The 27,009-nt window shown below is 35.2% G+C and overlaps 1 protein-coding gene across 1 annotated transcript; it reads right to left on the bottom strand.

Moving 5' to 3' along the window:
* Positions 1-288: 288 nt before the first annotated feature.
* Positions 289-4,041, bottom strand: LOC122049624 (calcium-dependent protein kinase 16-like). The gene is made up of 7 exons (XM_042610990.1): positions 3,188-4,041; positions 2,060-2,203; positions 1,758-1,910; positions 1,378-1,493; positions 1,130-1,297; positions 724-954; positions 289-632 (listed from the first exon to the last, which is right to left on the bottom strand). The coding sequence occupies exons 1-7, from the start codon at positions 3,849-3,851 to the stop codon at positions 489-491; spliced, it is 1,620 nt and encodes a 539-aa protein (XP_042466924.1). The 5' UTR covers positions 3,852-4,041; the 3' UTR covers positions 289-488.
* Positions 4,042-27,009: the final 22,968 nt, after the last annotated feature.

Raw genomic sequence — 27,009 nt, 5'->3', positions numbered from 1 at the left:
ATATAGCTGTATAAGCCATAGGCCTAAGTGGATCGACCCTCCTTGAAAAGGCTTTAAATGGATTGATAAAATTTTAACTCAATCAGCTTAAATTGTTTCACAGAGGGATCAACTGAATAGGTCCAAGTCAAATTAACGACTTTAGGTGTATCAACACACAAAAACAAGTGCACATCCTACAAATTGTTGGATTTTTTTTCACCCTGATCAATTTCATTTTGCAACCAACCTCACAAGATTTGCTGTTCAATCATGGTAATCGCGAAACCGCCTTTGCGCATCTAGACGACAACAGAATCCCCCATATGCCTTTCTACATCTCACAACATATTACAAAACAGGGTACCAGATAGCCACTTTTCTCAATGATAATGGCACTAGAACAACTAATTACAGAGCAAGGGAATCAAGAGGAGGGCCCCATGACCAAAGCCCACGAAAATAATTGGGATCTAGAAAATTTCATTCATGGGAGATTAATTCAATAGTCAACCCAAGTTTAAGGACCCATCCTTCATTAATCTGACACTCAGACTGTTGAATCTTCCTCTTGAATAGTGCCGTGAAGCCTTTCTCCAATCTGTTCCGGTCTTCATCATTGCCACGAATTCATCATAGCTTATTCGTCCATCCTACATTTGGAAAAAAACAATCTCGTTAATAAAGAAGAGGTCAAAGGTGTGACATGGCATCAACCAACAGACAAGATAGCTAACTAGCTACCTTGTCAGTATCAACTTCTTGTAAGATATCATTTGCAACATCCATGCTATCAGGAGCTCCATCTTCTGCTAGTGCCTCATGAAGCTCATTTGGCTCAATAAAGCCATTCCTGTCTTTGTCAAAGTATGAGAAAGCCCTTCTCAGATGCTCATCATTTGCCATTCTCTGTAAATGAAGAGATACAGCCAAGAACTCTCCATAATCTAGGGTTCCTTTTCCATTCATATCAACCTGTTCGACACATTTATGCAGCTAAATCATTCAATTTGATTTTCTCTGCTGAGAAAGAATATTAACTTATTTTGTCATGTATAGAATAAATCAAAAGGTTTCACCCCTCTTACATTCATGCTCTATTTTGGGCTTAATATAAGGACAAAGAAAGTCATCGTGTATGTACACTTACAGCTTCAATAAGCATCTGCACCTCAGACTCCACAAGGTGTGAACCAAACTTAGCAAGGCCAGCTTTGAGTTCCTCATGAGAAACAATGCCATCGTTGTCAGTATCCATCCCCCTGAACATCTCTTTAATATCTTCAACTTCTTCAGTAGACAAATGATCGGCGATAACCTAAGAAATAAATAGAAGAAACTAAGATGTATTCAACAATTTTGAAACAGTTAACCTAGAAAATACATACTGAAACATACCCTCAAAGCTCTCCTTTTGAATCGATTCATTCTTGATAACTGTTTGAGCCTTGACTTCACAACATCACCAAGTGGTACATTTGATGCTTTCTTAGCATTTTGAAGCCAAGAATGTTCTGCAAGAAAATAAAAGGAATGGATATCTATGCATCAGCTCAACATGCCCTGAAAGAACAAAAACAAAAACTTTTCAAATTTCTTAGCGCAGGTGTCTTGAAATTAGAACTTGAGAATAGGGCGGGATCAAGCTAGATAAGATAGCCACTCCAATAAAGCCATTCTAATAAACTTTTCAGATCACAAAGGCTAACCAGATAGAACTGAAATCTAATGAATTACTCTGAAATAAAAGCATGTGATCACATTGTCATGTGCCATACCAAGCACTTGCTTTGCAGTTAACCGAAGCTTGGGATCAGGTTCCAACATCTGCTGAACCAAATTCTTGGCACTTTCTGAAACACTAGGCCAAGGATCACGTTTGAAATCTATAGTCCCCTTAAGAATGGCTTGTGCAACTCCTTGTTCAGATTCTGTAGTGTAAATACATTGCATTTCTTAGTAGAGTTAGAATTTAACAGAATTGAGGAGACATGTGCGCATCAAAAAAGGCAGTAAATTATATCTCTGCATATGCAGCAGTAGTATAAGAATTTGAAGGATGGACAAGAGGAACCTTTACCAGCCCAAAATGGTGGAACTCCACAGAGGAGGATATATAGAATGACTCCAGCACTCCATATATCAATTTCTGGTCCATAATTCCTTTTTAGAACTTCAGGAGCCATATAATAAGGGCTACCAACAATCTCAGAAAATCTTTCACCTGGAATGGAGAAAACATAATAAAAATTATTAAGACCATGAATTTAAAATAGTGTATATGTGTTTGTTGATGCAACAATAAAAGAGAGGTCACAATTATTGGAATCGAGTAGAGGTTAGCCAAGAAGATGAATTATTAGTAAGGAAGTTCACTACAAATATACATGAGACTCAATAAGATATAGTTTATTATCTCATACGACATAGAGACTCAATAACATAATAAGCATAACATGGTATTGTAAAATTAGTTTAGTATGTTTTTGGCTAAAAGTTTGTGCAATTCTTGGAGAACATTTCTCTAATTCCAATCTCTGCTAGTTCAGTTGCATCCTTCTGAACTCATAATCTCTCACTAATAGTTCAATTGTCTTAATAACATAGGCATCCACTACATCTAAGATGCCTTAGCTAAAATAATATATGAGTTATATAGATCTTTCTTTTTGTGGTTTCATAGCAGTTCCTTCATCCCTTTTCTCACAAATAGAACTTTCAATTTTTTGGCAAATGTGGTTGGCTATCTCCAAATATACTCTTATAAATTGGGAGTCTTAGTAAGGCTTTTGAATTTGACACCACGGAAGTTAATCTTTTTTCTACTAACCTATTTTAGCCTAACATTTGAGTATAAATAGTATGCACCACAGATCACGTTGAATTAGTTAAAGCAACGTTCAAATAGACAGGTAAACATATGACGTTTCAAGTGTTAATATACACAATTACTCGTCGGATTAGAATTAAAGAGAATGCTTTGAAATAAAAAAACATTTTCCAGAGGATGTAAACCAGGTTTGATAAAGAAATCGATCATACATGAAAATGTTCTTTAATTTGGGAAAAGCACCACCAATTTAAAACTAGGAACTCTGCGTCAATAACAAAGTCTAGAACTGTGTTTCAGCTGTCTGAGTGCAATGTGAACAGTACCATGCTGTGTGTTTTCCAGGAAGCACAAAGATCTATAGGAGAATGGACTTACCAGGTTTGAAGAAAATAGAAAGCCCAAAGTCGATCGCTTTCAACGGTGAATTCTCCTTCTTGTTGGCAAACAGAAAGTTCTCCGGTTTGAGGTCGCGGTGGATAACCCCATGCTCATGGCACAGCTGCACGACTTCAATGATCGTCCTCATGACCACGGCCGCCGCTCGCTCTGAGTAGTGCCCCCGCGCCACGATACGGTCGAACAGCTCCCCGCCCTCGCACAGCTCCATCACCAGATGCACGGTGCCGTCGTCCTCCAGAGCCTCCCGCAGGCTCACGATGCTGGGGCTCTTGGGCAGGTGCCGCATTATGGTCACCTCCCGGCGCACGTCCTCCACGTCCACCGACGTCCGCAGCTTCCGCTTCGATATCGACTTGCAAGCGAGCAGCTCCCTCGTGTCGCGGTCCACGCACAGGTAGGTAACCCCGAACTCTCCACGTCCGAGCTCGCGGTCCAGCGCGTACTTCTCCTCGATACCGCCCACCGACTTGGCGTCGCTGCTGAGTACGATCAGATGCTTGGAATGAGCGCCGCCGACGCCGTTCTGGTAGTGGCCGTCCTTCCCGGAGGCGGGGCCTCCGGGATCGTGGTGGGCTCCTGGGAAATTGGTCTTGACATCCTTGCGGGCGACGGCCGCCGGCGAGCGGCAGCAGTTACCCATTTTGGATCTCTGATCTGAGGCCTCGGGTCAGAGTGTGAGAGAGCGATCGATGACCGGGGAGATGGTTAGGGTTTCACATCCGATCCAGTAGAAAAGAGAGATGGATTTGGTCGGATCGGGAGAAGGCTTGGAAAGGGCCAAAAGGCGATGATGCGTTGGTTGGTTTGAGTAGGTAGAGCAAGAGCAAGTGTGAAAAGCAAATAAAGACAGAGGACCGTTGAGTAGTGCGATTACTATTATTTGCCAAGAGGCAATTTTTTTGTTTTGCCGTACATACTTTGCCACGTTTACATTTTGCCCCCCTGCTAAAATTACAAAAATATTTTTATTATTTTTAAAAGAGTATCATATATTTAAAAATGATAAAAGAGCTCCTGCTTTATTATTTTTATAGTAGTTTTATTCAAAATTATTATGATAGTATTAAGTAATTGGGTAAAGTACGGGGACAGAGAAGGTGAAAATATGGAGAGGTAAAAAAATGCACCGATTTGGATTCACTGAAAAGCGAAAGCACGATGCAGAAAAAAGAGAAAGTCAGGCAGTAAAAGTAGAGAGAAGATGCCCCTTCATTTACTCGATTTGCTACTAGTGAATGGATTTACTTTTATTTATTTTTTAAAAAAGAAAAAAAGAATATTATATTTTCAAAAAAAGAACAATCTTATCAATTGTCCTACATGAAATAATGAAATAAGATCACCCTGTTCTATAAATTAACATAATTAGTTACTACATAGATATTTCTTTAATAGGTTTAAAATTAATCTAGAGCAGATACAAAATATTTATTAGGTACTTGACCTTTCTCATACTTGTGTAATTATTCTTGGATAAGATTGACCAATTTAATTAAATTTGAATTGGTCCGAAGTTGAGTTTCGATATTTGATAATGTATGAGAGAGAAGTTAAATAGATCAAGAGAGGACCAAATACTTAACAAAAAAAGTCCTAACGGAAGGTTAGGTAACGAAAAATTTTAACTGGATGTTAGACAACGGAAAGTCACAACTGAAGTTATGTAAGGAAAAGCTCTAATTGTAGGTTAGACAATGGAAAGTCCTAACCGGAAGTTAGATAACGGAAAGCTCTAACTGAAGTTAGGTAAGAGAAAACCTTAACTAGAAGTTAGGCAAGGGTGAGAAGTTTGCTGAGTGAATAATCCTAACTGTAGGTTAGACAAGGGAAGTCCTACCTAGAGGTTAGGCAAAAGTGAAAAATTTACCGAGTGACTAATTCTAACTGTAGGTTAGTCAAGGGAAGCCATACTTAGAGGTTAGGTAAGGGTGAGAAGTCTACCAAGTGACTAGTCCTAACTGGAGGTTAGGCAAGGGAATTCCAACGAGAAGGTTGACAAGAGGAAAATCCAAATAGGTCAAGGAGGATGGGAAACTTGGTGAGAAAATCTAAATGGGTCAAATATTGACCAGATACTTTGTGAATCGAAAGTTCAATGGAAAGTTAGCAAGGAAAAGTCAAAGTGAATCAAGGAGGACCGGACACTTGGTAAAAAAAAGTTCTGACAAGTCAAGGTTATCTAGATGATAGACAAGAGAAAGTCCTAAAGGTTACGGATGATTGGTTGTTGGCAATGGAAGCCCTAGTAGGTTGATGTTAACTGGATATCAGGCAAGACATGATATCAGTCTTCAAAAGGCTAAAATTAGGGTTAGCAATCGATTAATGAGATTCACCAATCGATTGGCAAACTCTAAACTCGAAAGTTCAGCTTTTGCTCCTCAAATCAATTGGCTCAATTGATTGAGCAAAGGAGAGGGTTTCACAAAAATAAGGATATGGAATTGATTAGAGCAATCGATTGCCTATTTTTCACCTCGAATAGAAAGGTTTTGAATTGATTGAGGCAATCGATTAAGAGATTTTTACGAAAAGCACATAAGGTGCTGGAATCGATTGAGAAATTAATTTAGCTTAGGCCAGACAATAGATTGGAGTGTTTTCACGAAGAATAGAAAGTATCTGAATCGATTGGATCAATCAATTAGAAGTTGTCAATTGATTGGTATGATGAAAAGAGTCATTCTATAGGTTTTGAATAATTGACCTGACATGGCAAGTGATTAGGGGTGAGGTCAATCGATTATGAGGCATTTCTAGATCGACAGAAACCTTAGAAAAGAGGGTTTCACAATGTTTTCAAGTAGCCGATTCTTGGGAGTTTTTAGAGAAAAGTGATGTTGCATTTGTAGGAGCAGCGGAGACCGGCAAGAGGGGGGTGAATTGCTGAAACAAAAAAAATAATACCCTCCTCGGATTTCAACTCAGAAATAAACGCAGCAATAAAATAATAGCAACTAAATTAAAGAAACAGAAAAAGAAACAGGAACAGAAGAGACTCAAAGATTTAACCTGGTTACAACCAAGGAGGTTTGTTAATCCAGGACAGTAGAAAAAACGCAGTAAGAAAAATCTCCTTCTCTGATGGCGGAGAAGCCTTTTGTTGGTGCGGTTTGCACTAACGATTTAACCCAGGTTTTGATGAATGACAAATCAGGTTAAGTTAGCTTGTTGTTGTCTAACACTCTGATCGAGTGTGCAGGAGAAGTCCAGCTAGGTCGACGGGCTGACCGGATAGCTGGCGAGAAGTCCAAGCGGGTCGACGGGCTGACCGGACGCTTGGCGAGAAGTCCAGCTAGGTCGACGGGCTGACCGGATAGCTGGCGAGAAGTCCAAGCGGGTCGACGGGCTGACCGGACGCTTGGCGAGAAGTCCAGACGGGTCGACGGGCAGACCGGACGTCTGGCAGGTAAGTCACTGGAGGGGAGTGACTGCGAGGACGCGTTCCCGGGAAGGGAACATTAGGCGTCGATCCGGCTTAGATCCATTTCGGATATCTAAGTCGAGATCGTGACTAGATTCCGGTCTCGGAAAGACGGAATCTAAGTCATACTTTGCTTATCTATAAAACTGTGCTAACAATCTTTGCTGCAGGGTACATTTGCCTCGGACTAACCTTTTCTTGCAGGAGAAGGACTTTCTGGAGAAGAGGGGTCCGGGCGCCCGGAGGTCCGGGCGCCCGGGAGGCAAGTTTTATCCCGATTGTGCGTCGCCACGTGGAGCTCACTAGTTGGACCTGCCACGTCTCACCAGGGCGCCTGGAAGGGATCCGGGGCGCCCTGAGCTTCATATAAAAGAAGGGGCAAGGGTAGAGCTTCAACAAGAACTTAGAATCCAAGATCTGCTGCTATGTGCTCTTGCGACGCCACGAAAAGCTCTCCGACTCAGTGCTAGTTTTGTTTTAATTCTATTGTCGGTATTTTCTTTATCTGTCAATTCTTGTACTTAACTCTGTAATATTCGAATTGATAGTGATTGCCCAACGAAAGTGGTCAAGGACCACGGGCCTTCGAGTAGGAGTCGTCACAGGCTCCGAACGAAGTAAAAAAACATCTGTGTCTATTTTACTTTTCCGCTGCGTTTAAACTCGTTGTTTTTCGAATCGATATTCACCCCCCCTCTATCGAATCTAACGGTCCTACAAGTGGTATCAGAGCAGGTACCGCTCTGATTTGGTGCAACCACCAATCAGACAAAGAGGGGGTTTTTTTTTAAGGAAAATTATATATCGTTCGTTTTTAAAATAAAACCTTACGCCTTTCGTTTTTTCCCTCCAAAACTGGTTTTGAAAAATACATCGTCATCTTTTCACTATTATTTAGTATCGACAAAATATTACATTTTCAAAAATTTGAGATAATATTTTTTATTAATATTTTAATAATATTTTATTATTTAAAAAAAAATAGTAGTGAAATATTATTTGTTTTCCAGCACTGCTAATCCAAGACCAAGTCTTGGGATTTTGTCTTTGTTTCATTGTGTGCAAGAACAATGTCTTTTCAAGAAGGATGGAACCCCAATGAACCACCACCGTACGATGAAGATTTCAACTACTGGAGGCGAAGAATGGAATGCTTCTTAGGAAGCGTAGATATCGATTATATGCTAATATTGAAAAACCTTCTCGAACTGAGCTGAATAAAACTGTAAGTAAAATTATTTATAATATTTTACCTAACAATATTATATGCAGACTAGAAAAATACAAGAATGCATATGAGCTATGGACCCAGTTGATCAAGCTTCACGAGACGCCAATGGAGCTAGAAGATCAAGTTAAAATCGAATCCGGACTCGAGTCAGATCCAACGGAGAAGCCTGCTGAATTAGGGGTTGCGCTCAAGGTTAGTAATATTTACCAAAACACCCTTGCTAGTAGTAGTTTAAAATATGTGCATGTTAATTTGGATATGTCTGAAAGTATATGTGAAAATAGTGTACATGACAATACTTGCGAAAATACCCCTAGGATATTTTCTGATAAAACAAATATAATTAATTCAGAAAATATAGAAAATACCCCCAGGATATTTTCTGATAAAATAAATATAATTAATTCAGAAAATATAGAAAATACCCCTAGGATATTTTCTGATAAAACAAATATAATTAATTTAGAAAATACAGAAAATCTAAAAATAATCAATAAATCTAAAAATTTGAATTTAAACCTAAACAAATTTGAAAATTCAAACAAAAAGGATGACAAGGTCAATATTAATCTAGACATAATTAATAAATTATTTAATAATCTAGACAATATCAATCTGGAAAATTCTATCCAAACCCAAGATAATTTAATTAACAAAAAATTAAATTTTAATGATAAGACTTATTTAATAAATTCCACTAATTATATCAACTTAAAAGGTAAAGAAAATATAAGGATAAAATCAAACACTTTGATAAAATCAAAACGAAAGTTAACAAACTTAAAATTAAATGTTAAAGATAACATATTAAACAAAAATAATCTAGAAAATTTAAAATTAACAATTAATAAAAAGTTAAAAGATAAACCTTTAAAGAAATATAATTCAAACAATTTAATTAACTCAAAAATAAATAAAAACCTAAACTTTAAAAATAAGCTATTAAAGAAAGATAATTCAATTAACCCAATAAAATTGAAATTGAAATTGAAAGAAAATTTAAATGTTAAATATACTCTTTTAAAGAAAGATAATTTGACCAATTTAATTAATTCAAAATTAAAAACTTAAATTTAAATTACAAATTAAACATTAAAACTTAACTAAAATCAACTCTAATTATACAAGAAATCTTAAAATCAATAATTTAGGGGGAGGCTCCAGAATAGCTGGCACCTCCAAAAAATAACCTACCCGACAGGGTAACCCAAATAAACTAACCCGGCAGGGTAATTAGGATTAGTTAAAAAGGGACCCAGTTTAACTTGAATCACGGTACGGGTAAAGTTTTTGGATGATAGTACGTTAGGGAAGCTTGGGCATCGCATGTCTAGAAAGATATGGCTTCGATCTGGTGCATTTGGCCAAGTGGAACTGACCGAAGCTACCCTTAAACAGAACCTAACTAGTTAGACCAAGGTTTAGTACTAAGCTCCATGGATAGGACTATTCGGAAAACCTCGAAAGGTTGGTTACTTCTAATAACATCCAAGTGACTCGCCAAGCTTAGAAGTTTATCCGAAGAATGCCTATTTGTTGACACCAAAGCTAAACCTGAATCTAACACAAGTTAAATCAAACTCTATAATTAAATCTAATTCATCTCACAGAATTGTAGGATTCCCTGATTGAAAATATAGATCAGGTGAGATGACTAAGGACCTAAAAGAAATTAATTAAATTAAATTAAATTAAAATTAAATCAATTAAATTAAAATAACATTTTCTATAATTTAAAAATTTATTTTAAAAATTAAATTTAATTTTTCTTTTACTTACAAATTTATTTTAAAAATTAAACTTAAATTATCTTAACCTAAAAATTATTTTAAAAACTCTTTTAAAAGTTCTTTTAAAACTTATTTTAAAAATTCTTTTAAAAATTCTTTTAAAACTTTTAAAACTAATTTTAAAAATTATTTAAAAAAAAACTTTTAAAACTTATTTTAAAAATTATTTTAAAAATTCTTTTAAAAACTTTTAAAACTTATTTTAAAAATTCTTTTAAAAAACTTTTAAAACTTATTTTGAAAATTATTTTAAAAATTCTTTTAAAAACTTTTAAAACTTATTTTAAAAATTATTTTAAAAATTCTTTTAAAAACTTTTAAAACTTATTTTAAAAAATTATTTTAAAAATTCTTTTAAAACCTTTAAAACTAATTTTAAAAAATTATTTTAAAAACTTTTAAAACTTATTTTAAAAATCATTTTAAAAATTATTTTAAAACTTTTAAAACTTATTTTGAAAATTATTTTAAAAATTCTTTTATAAACTTTTAAAACTTATTTTAAAAATTCTTTTAAAACCTTTAAAACTAATTTTAAAAAATTATTTTAAAAACTTTTAAAACTTATTTTAAAAATCATTTTAAAAATTATTTTAAAACTTTTAAAACTTATTTTAAAAATTATTTTAAAACTTTTAAAACTAATTTTAAAAAATTATTTTAAAAACTTTTAAAACTTATTTTAAAAATTATTTTAAAAATTATTTTAAAACTTTTAAAACTTATTTTAAAAATTCTTTTAAAAATTATGAAAACTTATTTTAAAAATCATTTTAAAAATTCTTTTTTTTTAAAAAAAAAACTTTTAAAACTTATTTTAGAAATTCTTTTAAAAATTACTTTTAAAAACTTATTTTTTTTAAAAAAAAAACCTTTTAAAAATTACTTTTAAAACTTATTTTAAAAACTCTTTTAAAAAAAAAATAACTTTTAAAACCTATTTTAAAAATTCTTTTAAAAATTACTTTTAAAAACTTTTAAAAATTATTTTAAAAACTCTTTTAAAAAATAACTTTTAAAACTTATTTTAAAAATTCTTTTAAAAATTCTTTTTAAAATTATTAAAACTTATTTTAGAAAACTCTTTTAAAAATAACTTTTCACTTTAATAATAATAATAATAATAATAAAAACTATTAAAAATTATGATTTAGACTTTAGGCATATTTTTAACATTAAACATTATTGTAACCTCAAACATTATTTTAACTTTAAAACTTTAAAGTTAAAACATATTTTTATAGTTAAAACTTAACATTAAAACTTTAAAGTTAATTTAGGTTTAGGACTTAAAATTTAAACATAATTCACAATTAAAATCAAACTTAAATTACCTTCAAAAACTATGTTAAGAATAAACTTAAAACTAAATAAAATTAAATAATTAAATTCAAAATTACATTGAAATATGTTGTTAACAAATAATTAAAATTTGATTAACTTAAGATTATAAACTCAATTAAATAAGTGAATAATTGAAATAAGAACTTAAAAAATTAACTTACACCAAATAGTTAATTAATTCTTAATTTAACTCAATAAATCTTAATTTTAACATTAATCAAAATCCTAATTTCACTATAAATTAAATCATAAGTTATCCTTATTAACTATTAATTCAAATTGAACTTTAACTATGTTTAATAACTTTAATAAATTGTATTTCAAATTATTACTAACTTTAAGCTAAGTTAATCCAACTTAAAAGGAATTAAATGAAAAAATCGAATTATAACTAATACTTTTATTAACCAATTCGATTAATTAATACAAAGGTTAAATCATTTTAAATAAGTATTAAATTATTAAATCAAGTAAAAATTAATCGATAAATTATTGATAATGGTTAACTGTTATTGAATTAATAAAATCGTATCTTATTTAACCTTAAACTAAAGCTTACAAGCCTGAATCTAAAATTAATGATTAATCAAACTCAAATAGATAATTATACCAAGGATACAGAGATAATAATATAAGTGTTACTAGGTAGACAAATGTGTCAGGGCTTGAAATTTAACACACTCAAACCTTAGCATTATATTAAGGGGGAGTAATAAATAAGGAGGATTAATATATTAACGGAGTATCAAATTCAGGGGGAGGTTTATTTATCTCCTTAAGTGTTAGTTTTTAATCTTCTCTTTAAAATCTCTCTAGAAAATTCTACCTCAATTTAAAAAAAAAAAAATTACTTTGAATATTTTTAGCAAATACTTTTAAAATTTTATGTCAAGTTCAGGGGGAGAGATTACTTAAAATTTTCCCTTTATTTAAAAATATTTTAAAATATATGTTTGAAAAATGTTTTCTTAAACCTATTTTTGAAAAACTAAGCTGTTTTACTTTTTATTGAAAATTGATTAGATTTAACTTAGTTTTTGAAAATTGAATTTAAAACTCTAGTTCTTAAAATTTGATTTTACTTAATTTTGACATTTTTATTTGAAAGTTAACTTTTACAAAAATTAGTTTTAAAAATTTCTTTGTTATTGAAAATTGTGGAAATTAGATTTCTTTCAAAACTTAAGTTTACAAACTAAGCTTCTCAAAATAATTTTCCTTAATTTTGAAAATTGATTCTTTTACAAACTTAGTGTTGAAAAATAAATTTCAATCAGTTTTGAAAACTTAGTTTTGGAATTTTGATGTTGAGAACTTATGTTTGAAAAGTTGAAACTTACTTTGAAAATTTAACTTGCAAAAACTTAGTGTTGAAAATTGTGGAAATTAGATTTTTCAAAAACTTAAGTTTACAAATTAAATCTTTTAATCCTTTTCAAACCCAGTTTTGGAATTTTTGAAAACTTATTTGAAAAGCATTTCAAAATTGAAACTTGTATGTGAGATTTTGTCTAAACTTGGCTATTTTTCTAAAATCTAAAAGCTAACGCTTTAAACAAGTTTCAAAAGTTTAAACTTCCCCAGATTATCTTGACATGTTTTTTGTTTAAAGTCTATGCTTAGTTAATCCATGCTTATTTTTGATGAATGCCAAAGGGGGAGAGTTAGGTGGTTAAGTTAGCTGAACCAAACTGAAAATACAAACTAACTTAAAAAACCACATTAAATGCATGTTGTTTTATGCATATGTTTACACTAACTTAACCAGGTTGTCATTCCATCAAAAAGGGGGAGATTGTTGGTGCGGTTTGCACTAACGATTTAACCCAGGTTTTGATGAATGACAAATCAGGTTAAGTTAGCTTGTTGTTGTCTAACACTCTGATCGAGTGTGCAGGAGAAGTCCAGCTAGGTCGACGGGCTGACCGGATAGCTGGCGAGAAGTCCAAGCGGGTCGACGGGCTGACCGGACGCTTGGCGAGAAGTCCAGCTAGGTCGACGGGCTGACCGGATAGCTGGCGAGAAGTCCAAGCGAGGGACCTGACGCTTGGCGAGAAGTCCAGCTAGGTCGACGGGCTGACCGGATAGCTGGCGAGAAGTCCAAGCGGGTCGACGGGCTGACCGGACGCTTGGCGAGAAGTCCAGACGGGTCGACGGGCAGACCGGACGTCTGGCAGGTAAGTCACTGGAGGGGAGTGACTGCGAGGACGCGTTCCCGGGAAGGGAACATTAGGCGTTGATCCGGCTTAGATCCATTTCGGATATCTAAGTCGAGATCGTGACTAGATTCCGGTCTCGGAAAGACGGAATCTAAGTCATACTTTGCTTATCTATAAAACTGTGCTAACAATCTTTGCTGCAGGGTACATTTGCCTCGGACTAACCTTTTCTTGCAGGAGAAGGACTTTCTAGAGAAGAGGGGTCCGGGCGCCCGGAAGGGATCCGGGCGCCCGGGAGGCAAGTTTTATCCCGATTGTGCGTCGTCACGTGGAGCTCACTGGTTGGACCTGCCACGTCTCACCAGGGCGCTTGGAAGGGATCCGGGGCGCCCTGAGCTTCATATAAAAGAAGGGGCAAGGGTAGAGCTTCAACAAGAACTTAGAATCCAAGATCTGCTGCTCTTGCGACGCCACGAAAAGCTCTCCGACTCAGTGCTAGTTTTGTTTTAATTCTATTGTCGGTATTTTCTTTATCTGTCAATTCTTGTACTTAACTCTGTAATATTCGAATTGATAGTGATTGCCCAACGAAAGTGGTCAAGGACCACGGGCCTTCGAGTAGGAGTCGTCACAGGCTCCGAACGAAGTAAAAAAACATCTGTGTCTATTTTACTTTTCCGCTGCTTTTAAACTCATTGTTTTTCGAATCGATATTCACCCCCCCTCTATCGAATCTAACGGTCCTACACCTTTTACACTTTGGAAGCTCACTAGTTGCTTAGGAATTACTTACAGATTGATTGCTTGAGTTGTTGTTTCTTTCCTAGCTCCAGGGGTCTTTATATAGGTCCTGGAAATCTTATCCCGAGAGTCCAAGGCGCCTCCAACTGGGTTCAAGGCGCCTCCAGCTCGGTCAGCGGATAAAACTTTATCCTCTGCGCAAACGGTCAACTTTGACTGTTCAAGGCGCCTTGAGCAAGCCTTGAAGGCGCCTTCAAGTTGAAGGTGCCTTGAGCTGGATTTTCCAGCACAGCTCATTTTTCCAGCTCCTTTGTGTGGACTTCCGATGCTCCAATCTTTTGGGTGATTTCGGCCAACCGGAATAGGGCTCACCCGAACTCAATTTCCGGCCATCTCCTCGAGCAGCCTTCCGTCCCGACTTAACGTTCCTCGAACGCCCCGCACGCTTTTCACGCCCACCGGAGTACTCTTCCGCAGCTCTCTCGTCCTTCGGATGCATCGAGCCCGTCGGCTCCCTTCCCGTGTCGTCCTTCTCGCTAGCTGCGTCTTCCGCTCGACTTCCTGTGCTCCTAAGCTCCTGCACACTCAAACACAAGGATCAAACACAGCAGGACCTAACCAACTTGGTTGATCACATCAAAACTACCACGGGATCCAACAACATTTCCATCCTCCAAGAGGCAATCCAAAATAATAAAAGAGCAAGCAATGTAAGGTTTAACATTATAAACTCTAAAGTCATTCTTAATTGTATTCTATGTTTGTGTTCTTATTTTCTTGTTGTATCCTTGTGCTCAAGATTGTATGAGGCTTCTCCGCCTCCATAAAGTTTCTAAGAATGAGCATTCATGGTGGAGCGTGAGTGTGAGGAGTATACCTTTGGATTAGTCACCTCAAAGAGATGGATATCGAGTAAAATCGAAGGTATTAGCGATTGAGAGTTTTGCTTCGAGTTTTCCATTGCTATTCAAATACAAAGAAGTGAGCTATTTATCCCCTCTAGCTTATACATGTCTTAACAAGTGATATCAGAGCGATGTCACTCTTCATTGGACTAATTGTCGTAAGGAGTAAAGAGTTAGAGGAAGAAGAAGAATTTGAAAGTGAAGCTCTAAAAATCAACAAGTCAAAAGACTTATCAATTGAGGGAGTTCAACTTCAAAATGAATCCAAGAGATGGATTTGGATACAATGTCCAGGCACCTCCACCGTTTATATTGGAAAGCTTCAATATTTAGAAATCAAGGGTTAAAAATTTCTCCATGATGGAAATAAAGTAATGGTTTACTTTAATAGAGGGATTTGAAGTCCTAATGGATATCAAAGGAAAACTCCTTAAGAAGAAGAAGTGGACCGAGAAACAACTTTAAAAATCTGAAATAAATAACAATGTAACAAAAAATTTAGTTAGTTTGATTCCCAATGATTTATAGTGTAAAATAGGAAATTACAAAGATGCCAATAAGCTATGGAGCAAATTGGCCAAGCTTAATGAAAATCCACCCTCAATGCAAAGTAATGAAAAAGACAAACAGGGAACTCTTTGTTTCAAGTACATAAGGATTAGAGGTTGAAAGGTGCTCAAATTCGAAGATGAAATGGAAAAAGCATCTATCTTAAGGATTGAGGGGGAGAGGCCATCGACATTAGAACGAGAAGAAGTCTCGACATCCGAAACCAATGGAAAATAATTGTGTTTCACTTCTACAAGTTAAGGGAGCACAAATCGTAAAGGTATATCAATTTCAATTAACAAAAATAAAAATCATATCATATGCTTTGAGTGTAGGGAAAAGAGACATTATAAGAACAAGTGTCCCATATTGATAAAGAAGAAGGTTTAAATGACAACAAGAGAAAAATAAAAATCAAAAGGGGTAGGAACGTTGATACAAAAGAGTAAAAAACACATTGTATGCTTCTTATGTAATCTCAAGGAGCGCTATAAAAATCAATGTCCAAATAGGAGGTTTCAAAGTAAGAACAAAAAAAGAAGCTCAAATAAGAGGGAGCTTCTAAAAACAAACCTAAAGTACAGTTAGTTAATAGTAGTTCTTTATCTCATGGTAACAAACATACTAGAAATAAATGTTATCATTTAGTGTTATTTATTATGAAAATAGAAAGCATGACAATCTTAAGGAAAATTACAAATCATATCATATTAGAACAACCTTACCTAAGAATAGGAAGGTAGAAAATAATTCAGGCATATTATAACAAAAATGCTCATAGACAACCGATAAAATTTATTGTCTTTGTCATTTAAAAACTATTGTAATTGGCACTATTGTTCAAAGTGCACTAAACGATGACAGTTTTAAATCATTATTTTTGAGCGCGATAAACAACAGTTCTGTAACAATTTTAAATTGTTATCTTTTAATACCAAAGATAATAGTTTCGTAATGTTTAAAAAATGTTGTGTTTTTGAGAACCTCAATGTTAGATGATGGATCAATAATAATTTAAAATTGTTGTCTTTAATTATTTTTCATAATAATTTAAAATCAATGGTCATATTAGCTCTACACAAAATTAATTGTACATATTTGAATTTAAAATTTACAACCATTTAATTACTTTTCATAATAGTCTAAAATTTACAAAATTAACTGTACACGTCTGAATTTCAATCATTGTACACAAAATTAACTTTTACAAATCGTAAATTAACTTTTTTCATGATGTGCCAAATGTTTTCTCCTCATTAGCAACATTATCTAGAAACAAAGCCAATTTCTCGCATCTCTCTCATCCCTCCGAAAAAAAACATATATATATATATATATCAGCTAGGATTTACAAAATCCATACACATGAAACAATTGCTTGCAAGGTAAATATATTATTGAGGACAATTGACACAATAAGGACTGATATAGCAGAACACATACTTGAGGAACAATGCCTTCATTTGTTGTTGCCCTGCTGCACAAATTGAGGAGGTCCTCCTATGTATAATCCACATTTTTTCTTAGTTTTTTCATGCCTGAAGTTCCTGCAAAAAGATTAAGAAAATACCAAGGTGTAAACTAAAATTGTATGAATAATAACAAAAACACCAACCCTGCTGAGCTTGATGATCTATATAGGTAGCGTCAGGAATCGTGTGACTTTAGCAAGAATTGTGAGAAAAGCTGTAAGAATTCACAGGCAGTATGTCACCTTCCTTTAACTTGACCAAGAACTTCTTGGGCCTTTGCACCATATCCACTATCAGCACCATCCTATAAAAACAGAATAGATGAGAATTTAAAGAAATGTGGCAATAGTAATACTCATTCAGAAACCAATATCTAGAGGGTATTACCTTGACCTAGTAAGAATTGTCCTTGAGTCTCTCGTCAACAAATTTAGCATTATCTACCTTTATCCTCTGAAATGGAGTATTACCTTTTGGCTGCAAGAACAATAGATGCTCCATTTAGTGTTTGAAAATATATCACAATCTCAGTCTCAACTACCAGCATCAAGAACAAAATATGTTTGACATTTAATGCAACTAATAAATCAGTATATATTTAATCAAACAAACATAGCTCAGTTCAATAATGTGCAATACAAGACATAAATTTGAGAAGAATTAATTCAGTGGTGTTCAAATTGCAAAAATAGACAATATCTATCGGTTCAGAAATGTACAAATTAGAACAAAATAAATGCCAAATAAATTCATGGGGAAAATTTCTGATAAATGCCAGAACAAGGTTCACATTGATGAATTTAGAGAGATGAGAACTAAAAGAGATGCGATCAAATATTAATAGAAAGACCACAATAAATATCAACTTCCTGCGACGTAGAAACCCATGTAGAAAGGGTGGTTTTTTGATAGGTTATTGATTTAAAGAGATGAGAAATAAAAGAGATGTGCTCAAATGTTAACAGAAAGACCACAATAAATAGCAACTTCCTGTGACGTAGAAACCCATGTAGAAAGGTGGTTTTTGATGGATTATTGACCTATGGTTGTTAGCTCAAGTGTGAGTAAAGGTATGTGAGTAAAGGTAGGTGGTGAAAGTTTTGGTGAGTGAAGTCAAATCTTAATAAATAAAGGTAGATAGTGAAAGTCCTACTGAGAGAAGTTAGATAGTGAAAAATCCTTGGGGGAGATAACCCTAGGTAATGTGAAGTCTTGGAGGAGTGAACTCCAAGCATGAAGTCTAGTAGGCTAGATAGATTTATAAGAGTATGATTTGATCCTAAAGGATTGACCCTTAAGTGGTAGACTTGAAGGAGGGACCTCCAAGCAAAAGGTAAACCTAGTAGGTCATGTACACTTACAGATATAAGTTATGTTACTTGTTTGTGTTTTGTATGGTTGTTTTGTAGGAATCTGGAGTTGGAAGCAAAAAAGAGAGCAGACAAACACAAATGGGCGAATCAGACTTGACTCGGGTCGAACTAGACCCAAACCAATTCAATAGACCAAACCAACGGTTTGGTAGATCAACTGGGTTTGGTCTAAATTGTTGAGTTGTGAAATGTTGTGTGGAATTTGTGTGTTGAGTGTTGATCGAATAACTCTTTTAAAGAGTGTTGAAGGCCCCTCCAACCTCATCCAAGGCTCTTCCAATCTCAAAAATTATCTTGTAAACTTCGGCTTTGATAAACTCCGAGACTTGATATCTAACAGAAAGTCCAGCTTGCAAGGCTTGACAGCTGGCCGAAGTCCAGTTAGGCCTGTGGACCTGACAATTGGCATGAACAGCTGGTGGGTCGAGAGGCTAGTCGATAAACTGCAAATTAGTAAGTGAAGGTAAGTCACTAGAAGAGAGTGACTAAGTGAGGACGCATCCCGGTTGAGGGGACAATAAACATCGATCCAATTTAGATCCATTTTAGAAACCTAAATTGAGACCTTGACTAGATTCTGGTCTTAGGAAGACAGAATCTAGCTCACAAATCTTTATAAATTGTTTATACATATATTTTTATAACTCTATATTATAGAGACAAATGTAGACCTTCAAATTCTGCACACATGGCAACTGACAGAGCTTGATTCCTAGTTTGGAGTTAAAAGTTATGGCCTTCGGAATATTGCTTGTCAAATCAACGGTTGGAGGCGCCTTGAGCTTGCTAGAAGGCGCCTTGAAGAGCTTTAAAGGTGCCTTCCAGAGGATAAAATCCGAAGTTTGCAGATTTTATCATCATCGAAGGTTGGGGATAAACTTTACTTGTGGAGGCGCCTTGGAGGAGGTTAAAGGCACCTTCCACAGCCTATATAAGCCCTATTTGAGCAGCATTCAAGACATAACTCTTCTACAAACTTGTACGTGTCCGTTTGGAGTTCCACTGCTCTGGCTTCCTACTACTACTCTACTATGATGATGCTGTTCCCGACTACTATTAAGGAGCTATCCAACACCGAGCCTAATCTGATCATCTTCGAGGGTGTTGGGTAACAACATTTTAATATTGTACTTAATTGTTGTATAAAGAAAAGTGTAGCTTGTTACACTCTTTCTTATTCTTTTATTATATTTGATCCCCTCTTCCAACGGTTTCGAAAGAGGTATTTTAGTGGATTACCCATCGATAGATTCGAGGGACCTGGGTCTTAGAGTAGGAGTCGCTGAAGGCTCCGAATCAAGTAAAACCGACCGTGTCTATCTCTGTCTTCTTGTTCTTTTTTAATCCCTGTATTTTTCCACTACGTACTTTGTTTTCAAAATCTAAAACAATAAGCTTTTTAAAACCATGTGATGCACCCCCCTCTCATGTGCGATTCGATCTAACAAAATAGACCAGCGCCTAAAATTCCTAATTGGGACACAACCTCACTAGATCATTATCCTCCAATGACTTATCTTACTTACTATGTAAAATCGCTTGACTCTCCTTTGAGCCACTAGGTCTTCCCACTAGTTGTCAGGTTCACAGACCCAACTAGATTTCGGCCAGCTGTCAGGTCCCACAGACCTATCCAGACTTCCTGCTAGATATCGGGTCACTCCTTGACCTATCTGGACTTTCCACCAGCTATCAAGTCCAATAGACCTAGCTGAATTTCAACCTAGTGTCAGGTTCTTCAGACCCATCAAGTCCTGCACACTTGGTAACAAGGTTAGATAACACAACATCTAACTTTAATCCATTTGTCATTTATCAAAACCTAAGATTGATTATTGGTGCTAACTGCACCAACAATCTCTCTATTTTTGATGCAATGATAACATGAGTTAAAGTTATAAAAACATATAGAAAGAAATATGAAAATGCAAAATGATTTAAAAGATATAAAATAATTTGATTGTGTTTATTCTTTTAATCATTTTCATGATTAAGTTTTTCAGAATTTCTTATTTTTTTTTTTTACTTTTTCTTATTTAAACTCTTATCCTCCCCCTTTGGCATTCATCAAAAAATAGATATGCAAATAAGTTTCATACAAGTATAAAACATACAAATAAATAAGTAAACTTGTAAAATGCTAAAGGTTTTTAGGTCTATGTTAGGGAGGGATTTCAAGGAATTTAATACTTAACAAAAATGTTTTCAAAGTATTTATTCAAAGTTTTTCAATGTATCAAAAACACTTTTGAAAATAATTTTAAGGCATGTTTCAAAAATACTTTCTAAATCATAACAATTGTGTTTAGTTTCAAAAGTGTGTTCAAAAAAATTTCAAAGCAAATAATTGTTCAAGTCAATTTTGAAACATCTTTCAAAATTTTCAAAGCAAATTCTAAGTGAATTTTCAAAACAAATTTAAAGTGAATATTCAAAGCAAATTTTCAAAACTATCTTTCAAATTAATTTTCCAATGATAATTTTTAATAAATTCTTCAAAGTAATATCTAAGATATTTTTTTAAACAATTATTCAAAATAAATAATTTTGAAAGCAATGTTTTCCAAAAAAAAATTTACAAGCAGTTTGAAAATATTTTTAAGATAATTTTTCAAAACCATTTTTAAAGTATTTTCTTTAAAAATAGTTTTTCAAGTATTTTTAAACAGTTTTCAGGTATAAAAATTTACAAGTATTTTTCACAATATTTTTCAAGATATTTTTCAAAGCAACCCAAAAAATAATTCAAGTATTTTTTTTTCAATAAGTAATTTTTAAAGTAATGATTTTTTCAAGGAAATAGTTTTCGAGAGTCTTTAAATATTTTCAAAGTAAAAAATATTTTCAAAAATAATAAAAATTTTCAAAGTAATTTTTAATTAGTTTTTAAAATAGACCCTTCCCCTTAACCAGATATTATTTTGAAAATAACTATCTAAAAAGTGTTCTTAAATATCTAACCTTTAGTTACTTATTAACTATTAGAAGATAGTAGTGTTCACTTGATTAGTCAAGTTAAGTAGATTTATCTAGATAGTTGTTCACTTAGAAGGATTATTGAACTTCATAAATGTATCTTGGTATTTTTCGCCTAGACTTATATTGAAGCACTGAAATAAGAATTTGAAGTCCAAGCAATACCATATGCATTTCACAACTTTCTATATTTTTAAATACACAAGCAGGGTAATCCTAATGTACTTGTGAGATGTTGACTGCCTAAAGCTATAGGATCATGTCGTCTAAGGAAAAACCTAGGCTAAGTCCATAACATATTTTTTAAAAAATTAGAAAAATGAGGATTTTAAGAAAATGTAAAAATAAGTGTAGCCTAGAAGTTGAAAAATTTCTTGACACATAAGAAAAAGAGATTAAGTCCTAATATATCATGCACATTCCTAACAATTAGCGTAAATTGCTAAATTCAGATTCAAGGAATGATTTGGTAAAAGATTTGGCTAGAATTAATTTTAATTCTTTATTTTCTTTTTCTAATTTGCAACAGTCTTTAGATAATAACTTAACAAATTTAAATAACTTATCGGGAGGAAGAGATCATACCTAACTTACCTTGTCGATCTCATTATCCGTAGCTCCCCCTGAACTGCTTCTTTCTTTCGATGTCGCTCTCCCTTCATTGATGCTCTCGATGCTCATTTCGGACGAGCTTGCTTCGTTTTCGTCGTCTTGATGACTTGCCATTAATGCAAGTCCAACAACAACTTCAACTTCTGATTTGGACGATGTTTCGTCTCACGTCGCCTCTAGCATCTTGTACTTGTTAGATTGGATAGACTTCTTATTCTTTCCTTTGTCCTTGTCCTTGATCTTTAACTTAGGGCAGTTGTCTTTAATGTGTCCTTCTTCATTGCAGTGGTAGCATCTAAATGTTCTTTTCTTTCTACCCTGTAGATGGTTAGATTTTCTAGTTTTAAATAATTTTTTAAATTGTTTTACCATTAATGTCATTTTATTGTCATCGAGAGAGGATTCTGAATCTTGTTTGCCCACCCTTGCCTTAAAGGTTACGTTGTACTTTGGCTCCTTCTTCGAATCTGCACATCTCGTTTCATGGACTTCAAATGTTAAAAACATTTCTTCTAAGGTTACAGATTCTAAATCTTTAGATATATAGTAGGCATCTACTAATGATGCCCACTCAATAGATCTAGGAAATGCATTAAGCGCGTACCTTAGCGAATCCCGGTTACTTACCTTTTCTCCGAGATTCATGAGTTTGGTGAATAGTTCCTTCATTCTTGAGTACAGATGTGCAATAGTTTCTTCTGCTTCTAGTTTTATGTTGCTTAACTGATTCCTTAGGATATCTCATCTCGCGAGCTTAGCTTCGGATGCCCCTTTGTGTAGCTCAAGGAACTTCTCCCAAAGCTCCTTTGCTGAGTCGTAGGCACCGATTCGGTTGACTTCTTGTGAGGTAGGATGCTCAACAGATGAAACTCTACTTTGCCATTTGCCACGAAGTCGGCCTGCTCCTTCGTCCACTGGTATTCTTCCTTTCCTTCGGGTACTACAAAATCGAATTTTATTATTAAAAGTAATTCAAAGTCAGTTTTAAGGAATACCTCCATTTTCTTTCTCCAGCTTGCGAACTCCCCCTCGAACTTCGATGGATAGATGTGTTAGAATATATACTAAAAGTCTAGCTTTTTGTATAAACACTTAGTTTGAAATAAGAATCACATTGGTCAAATATCTATATTTATGTTAAATGTAGTTGTCCATTTAATTTATATTATAGATAACATGGTGTGAGGTGCCACACAGAAGATCATGTTATCAATTCCTTATAAATTATAAATAGTAGCTCACAACCAAGATGGAATGGGACAAACCATTGGAGTGGTTGTAGTGTAATTTGGTATTAGTTTATCTTAACTATAAAATTACACTAGTACACTAGGTATGTATTGAGCAGGACCATTTGAGGTAGTTTTTTTTATACTCACTTAATAAAAGAACAAGACCTCTGTTATTATGGAAGTGTATGCTCTTAATCCTGATATAATAACAAGCACGTATACTTAGTATTTATTTCTTTAATTTATCAATGGGTGAGATTTAGTTCGATAAATCAATAGCCTCGATAAGTTGGGAAATAATATTATTTATATTCTGTGTTGTTGATTATAGAATGAAACTGTGTCCTAGTAATCTAAGTTGATAATGTCCCCTTGAGGAGCTCATAAGAATTGTCATGTAAACCCTGCAGGTGGACTTAGTCCGACATGACAATAAGGTTGAGTGGTACTACTCTTGGAGCTAGATATTAATTAAGTGAGTTGTCAGTAACTCATTTAATTAGTGGACATTCGATATCTTAAACATAGGGAGATTAATGCACTCATAATAAGTAGGAGCCCATAATGTAATTTGGGATTGGTGCGGTAGTTCAATAATAACTCTTTAGTGGTATGAGTTATTATTGATGAACTTGAGTTGGGTGTTCGGGGCGAACACAGGAAGCTCAAGCTCATTAGGAGACAAAACCAATTTCTCCTCTCGGTCTCTATTGTAGCCTCTATAATGCCTTGTATCCACAAAGTCCACTTCTTACCCAAGTAATGGGTCGGACACATCCTTGCTTGGAGCAAGGGGGCCGACCAAGCATTATTTTGGAGCTCATGTAGTGGCCGGCCAAGCCATGCTTGGTGACCAAGCATGGGGCCGGCCATAGGTAAAGGAAAAAGGAAGTTTTGTTTAAAACAAAATCCTTCCTTATTTGTAGTTATCTACAATGGTTAAAAGAGATATTTTATTTTGTTAAAATCTTTCCTTTTTTGTAGTTATCTACAATGGTTAAAAGAAAGATTTTAATTTTCTTTTATAGCCATCGTTTTAAAAGAGAGTTTTAAAATTTTAAAATCTTTCCTTTTATAGCTATCTACAAAAGATTAAAGAGAGATTTTAATTTTGTTAAAATCTTTCCTTATTTGTAGTTATCTATAATGTTTAAAAAAGATATTTTAATTTTTGATAAAACTTTCTCTTCTTGTAACCATGATTTAAAAAGGAGAAGTTTTAATTAATCTTTTTTTTTGTAGTTGTCTACATGTTTTAAAAGAGAGAGATTAATTTTAAAACTTTCCTTTATTGCCATGTACAATAGAAAATTTAGAAAAGAGAAATTTTAATTGTTGTTAAAATTTCCTTTTTTTAAATGGGAGGCCACAAATAAGGAAGTTTTAATTATGTTTAAAACTTTCCTTTTTTTGCTGTGACCAAGGATTATAAAAGAGAGGTAGAGGGTGCCTTAAGAGTGGGGACAATCCTATTCTCTCCTCTCTTTTCCTTGGTGTGGCCGGCTCCCTTTATTCTTATCCTTACTTGCGGCCGGCCCTCTCATCCCCTCATCCATCAAGGGCCAGCGGCACAAAAGAGGTTCATCTTCATCTAGATCCGAGGACATACAAGGGACCTCTCTTCCTCACCTTTGGCTGGAGGCAATTTCATCCTTACTTTGCTAAGGCCGGCGGAACAAAGAGAGGAAGAAAGCTTGTGTTCGGTTGCTTGGAGGAGAAGAAGAAGAGAATGTAATTTCCTATTTTGGCATCCCTTGGTGGCTCGAGAGTCTTGGAGGAGAAGAAGTGGTTCAAGTGGATTCCATCTTGGTAGATCGTTGCCCTCACAACGTCTAAGAGGAGGAGAGAAATACAACAGAAGATCAAGAGATTTTTTGCTACATAGAAAGGTATAACTAGTTATTTGTTTCCGCATCATAACTAGTTCATGTTCTTTGTGTAGATCTTGAAAAATCAAACACAAGAAGCTATCGATTTTATGTTATCATTTTTGTTATCGATTTGTGTTTCGATTTCATGTTTCGATATTGTACTTCTATTGAGGTCTCTGTAGTTAAGCCTAGTTTATTGTAAGAAGTTAAATATCCGATTTTTTTGAAAGTCTTTGTCTAGAAAGTGGTGGATGATCCCATACCCAAGAAGGCTTAGTGCCTCACCATGTTTAACCTGGAAGCCGATCTTTGAAATAGATATTTAATTAACTTCTGTAATATGGTTTAACTTAGGAAGATCACATCGGTTAAACTTGGAGTAAAAATGTTAAGTATCGTTTCCAATCCAAGTTTAACTTCTGAAGAGCAACTTGGATTAATAATGTTAAGCATCGTTTGCAATCCAAGTTTAACTTCAGTAGAGCACATGGGTAGCTAGGTTAAGTTCTATGCTTGTACAAATTTTTGTACAGGGGAACTAGAATGGTATTCCGAGTAGCAACCAACAAGATGCTTGGTTCGGCCATCTCGTGTGCTTCGTTTGGTGGTTAGTCCTCCTAAAGCGTCATCGCTCTGATATCACTTGTTAGGACCCTTGGTGGCTGTCTAGAGGGGAGGTGAATAGCCCTGCACAAAAATAAATAAAAATACCTTCCTTGAACTTATAACTTAATATAACACTAGCATAAAAGAATAATAAAGAAATAAAAAAGAAAGAGGCACTAAGAAGTTACTTGGTTACAACCGGGGACGTTGTTAATCCAAGGAAGTTAAAGCGCACTAAAAAAAATCTCCTTCAGGCAGAGAAGCCTCTTTACAGCAATGAACGCACAACAAGACGAAGCTAAAATAGAAAAGAAAAAGTGCACAAGTGTTGTTTTGATATTTCTGGTTGTTGTTAGCTTCTGGGAGCAGGGTTGCTTATATAACCCTGCTCGGGGCGCCTCGAAGGGTTCCAGGCGCCTAAAGGGGGATACAAATTTATACCCTTCACAACGGATCACGGTTAAACACGATCCAGATAAAATCCGATTCCGGGCGCCCGGAAGGGTTCCGGACGCCTAGACCAGGAAAGTTAGCAAAGTTGACTTTTTTCAGTCCGAGCCTTCCACTCCAATTTCACTCGCCTCGATCTAGGTCTTCCACTTTGGTTCCTCTTGATTGGGTGATCTCGGCCATCCGGAATAGGGCTCACCTGAACCCAACTTCCGGCCTTCTCGAGCAAGCTTCCGCTCCGACTTCTCGTCCCTCAGAAACGTCGCACGCCTCCTTCTCGTCCTCCCGCATACTCTTCCACAGCACCTCATCCCTTAGATGCACCGAGCCCGTCGGCTCTCTCCCGTGTCGTCCTTCTCACTAGCTGCGTCTTTTGCTCGACATCCTGTGCTTCTAAGTTCATGCATACTTAGACACAGGATTAAACACAACAGGACCTAACCTAACTTGTTTGATCACATCAAAACAAACTTGGGGTACCAACAGAAACAAGACGAAGCCTCTTTACAGCAATGAACGCACAACAAGATGAAGCTAAAACAGAAAAGAAAAAGCGCACAAGTGTTGTTTGGATATTTCTGGTTGTTGTTAGCTTCTGGGAGCAGGGCTGCTTATATAGCCCTGTTCGGGGCACTTGGAAGGGTTCCAGGCGCCTAGAGGGGGATACAAATTTATACCCTTCGCAACGGATAACGGTCAAACACGATCCGGATAAAATCTGATTCCGGGCTCCCGGAAGGGTTCCGGGTGCCCAGACCAGGAAAGTCAGTCAAGTTGACTTTTTCCAGTCCGGACCTTCCACTCCGATTTCACTCGCCTTGGTCTAGGTCTTCCACTCCAGTTCCTCTTGCTTGGATGATCTCAGCCATCTGGAATAGGACTCACCTAAACCCAACTTCCGGCCTTCTCGAGCAAGCTTCCACTCCGGCTTCTCATCCCTTGGAAACGTCGCGCGCCTCCTTCTCATCCTCCCGCATACTCTTCCGCAGCACCTCGTCCCTCAGATGCACTGATCCCATCGGCTCTCTCCCATGTCGTCCTTCTCACTAGCTGCGTCTTTTGC

The sequence above is a fragment of the Zingiber officinale genome, chromosome 1B, assembly GCF_018446385.1.
Source record: "Zingiber officinale cultivar Zhangliang chromosome 1B, Zo_v1.1, whole genome shotgun sequence".
Lineage (NCBI taxonomy): Eukaryota > Viridiplantae > Streptophyta > Magnoliopsida > Zingiberales > Zingiberaceae > Zingiber > Zingiber officinale.
The sequence above is the reverse complement of the archived record's forward strand: the minus strand, read 5'-3'. Positions and strand labels throughout refer to the sequence as shown.

Coding starts and splice junctions, on each gene's coding strand:
- LOC122049624 (XM_042610990.1), bottom strand. CDS start 3,851: ATGGGTAACTGCTGCCGCTCGCCGGCGGCCGTCGCCCGCAAGGATGTC. Junction 1,911..2,059: donor AGTTCCACCATTTTGGGCTG/GTAAAGGTTCCT, acceptor TTTACACTACAG/AATCTGAACAAGGAGTTGCA. Junction 633..723: donor AAGAAGTTGATACTGACAAG/GTAGCTAGTTAG, acceptor TTCCAAATGTAG/GATGGACGAATAAGCTATGA.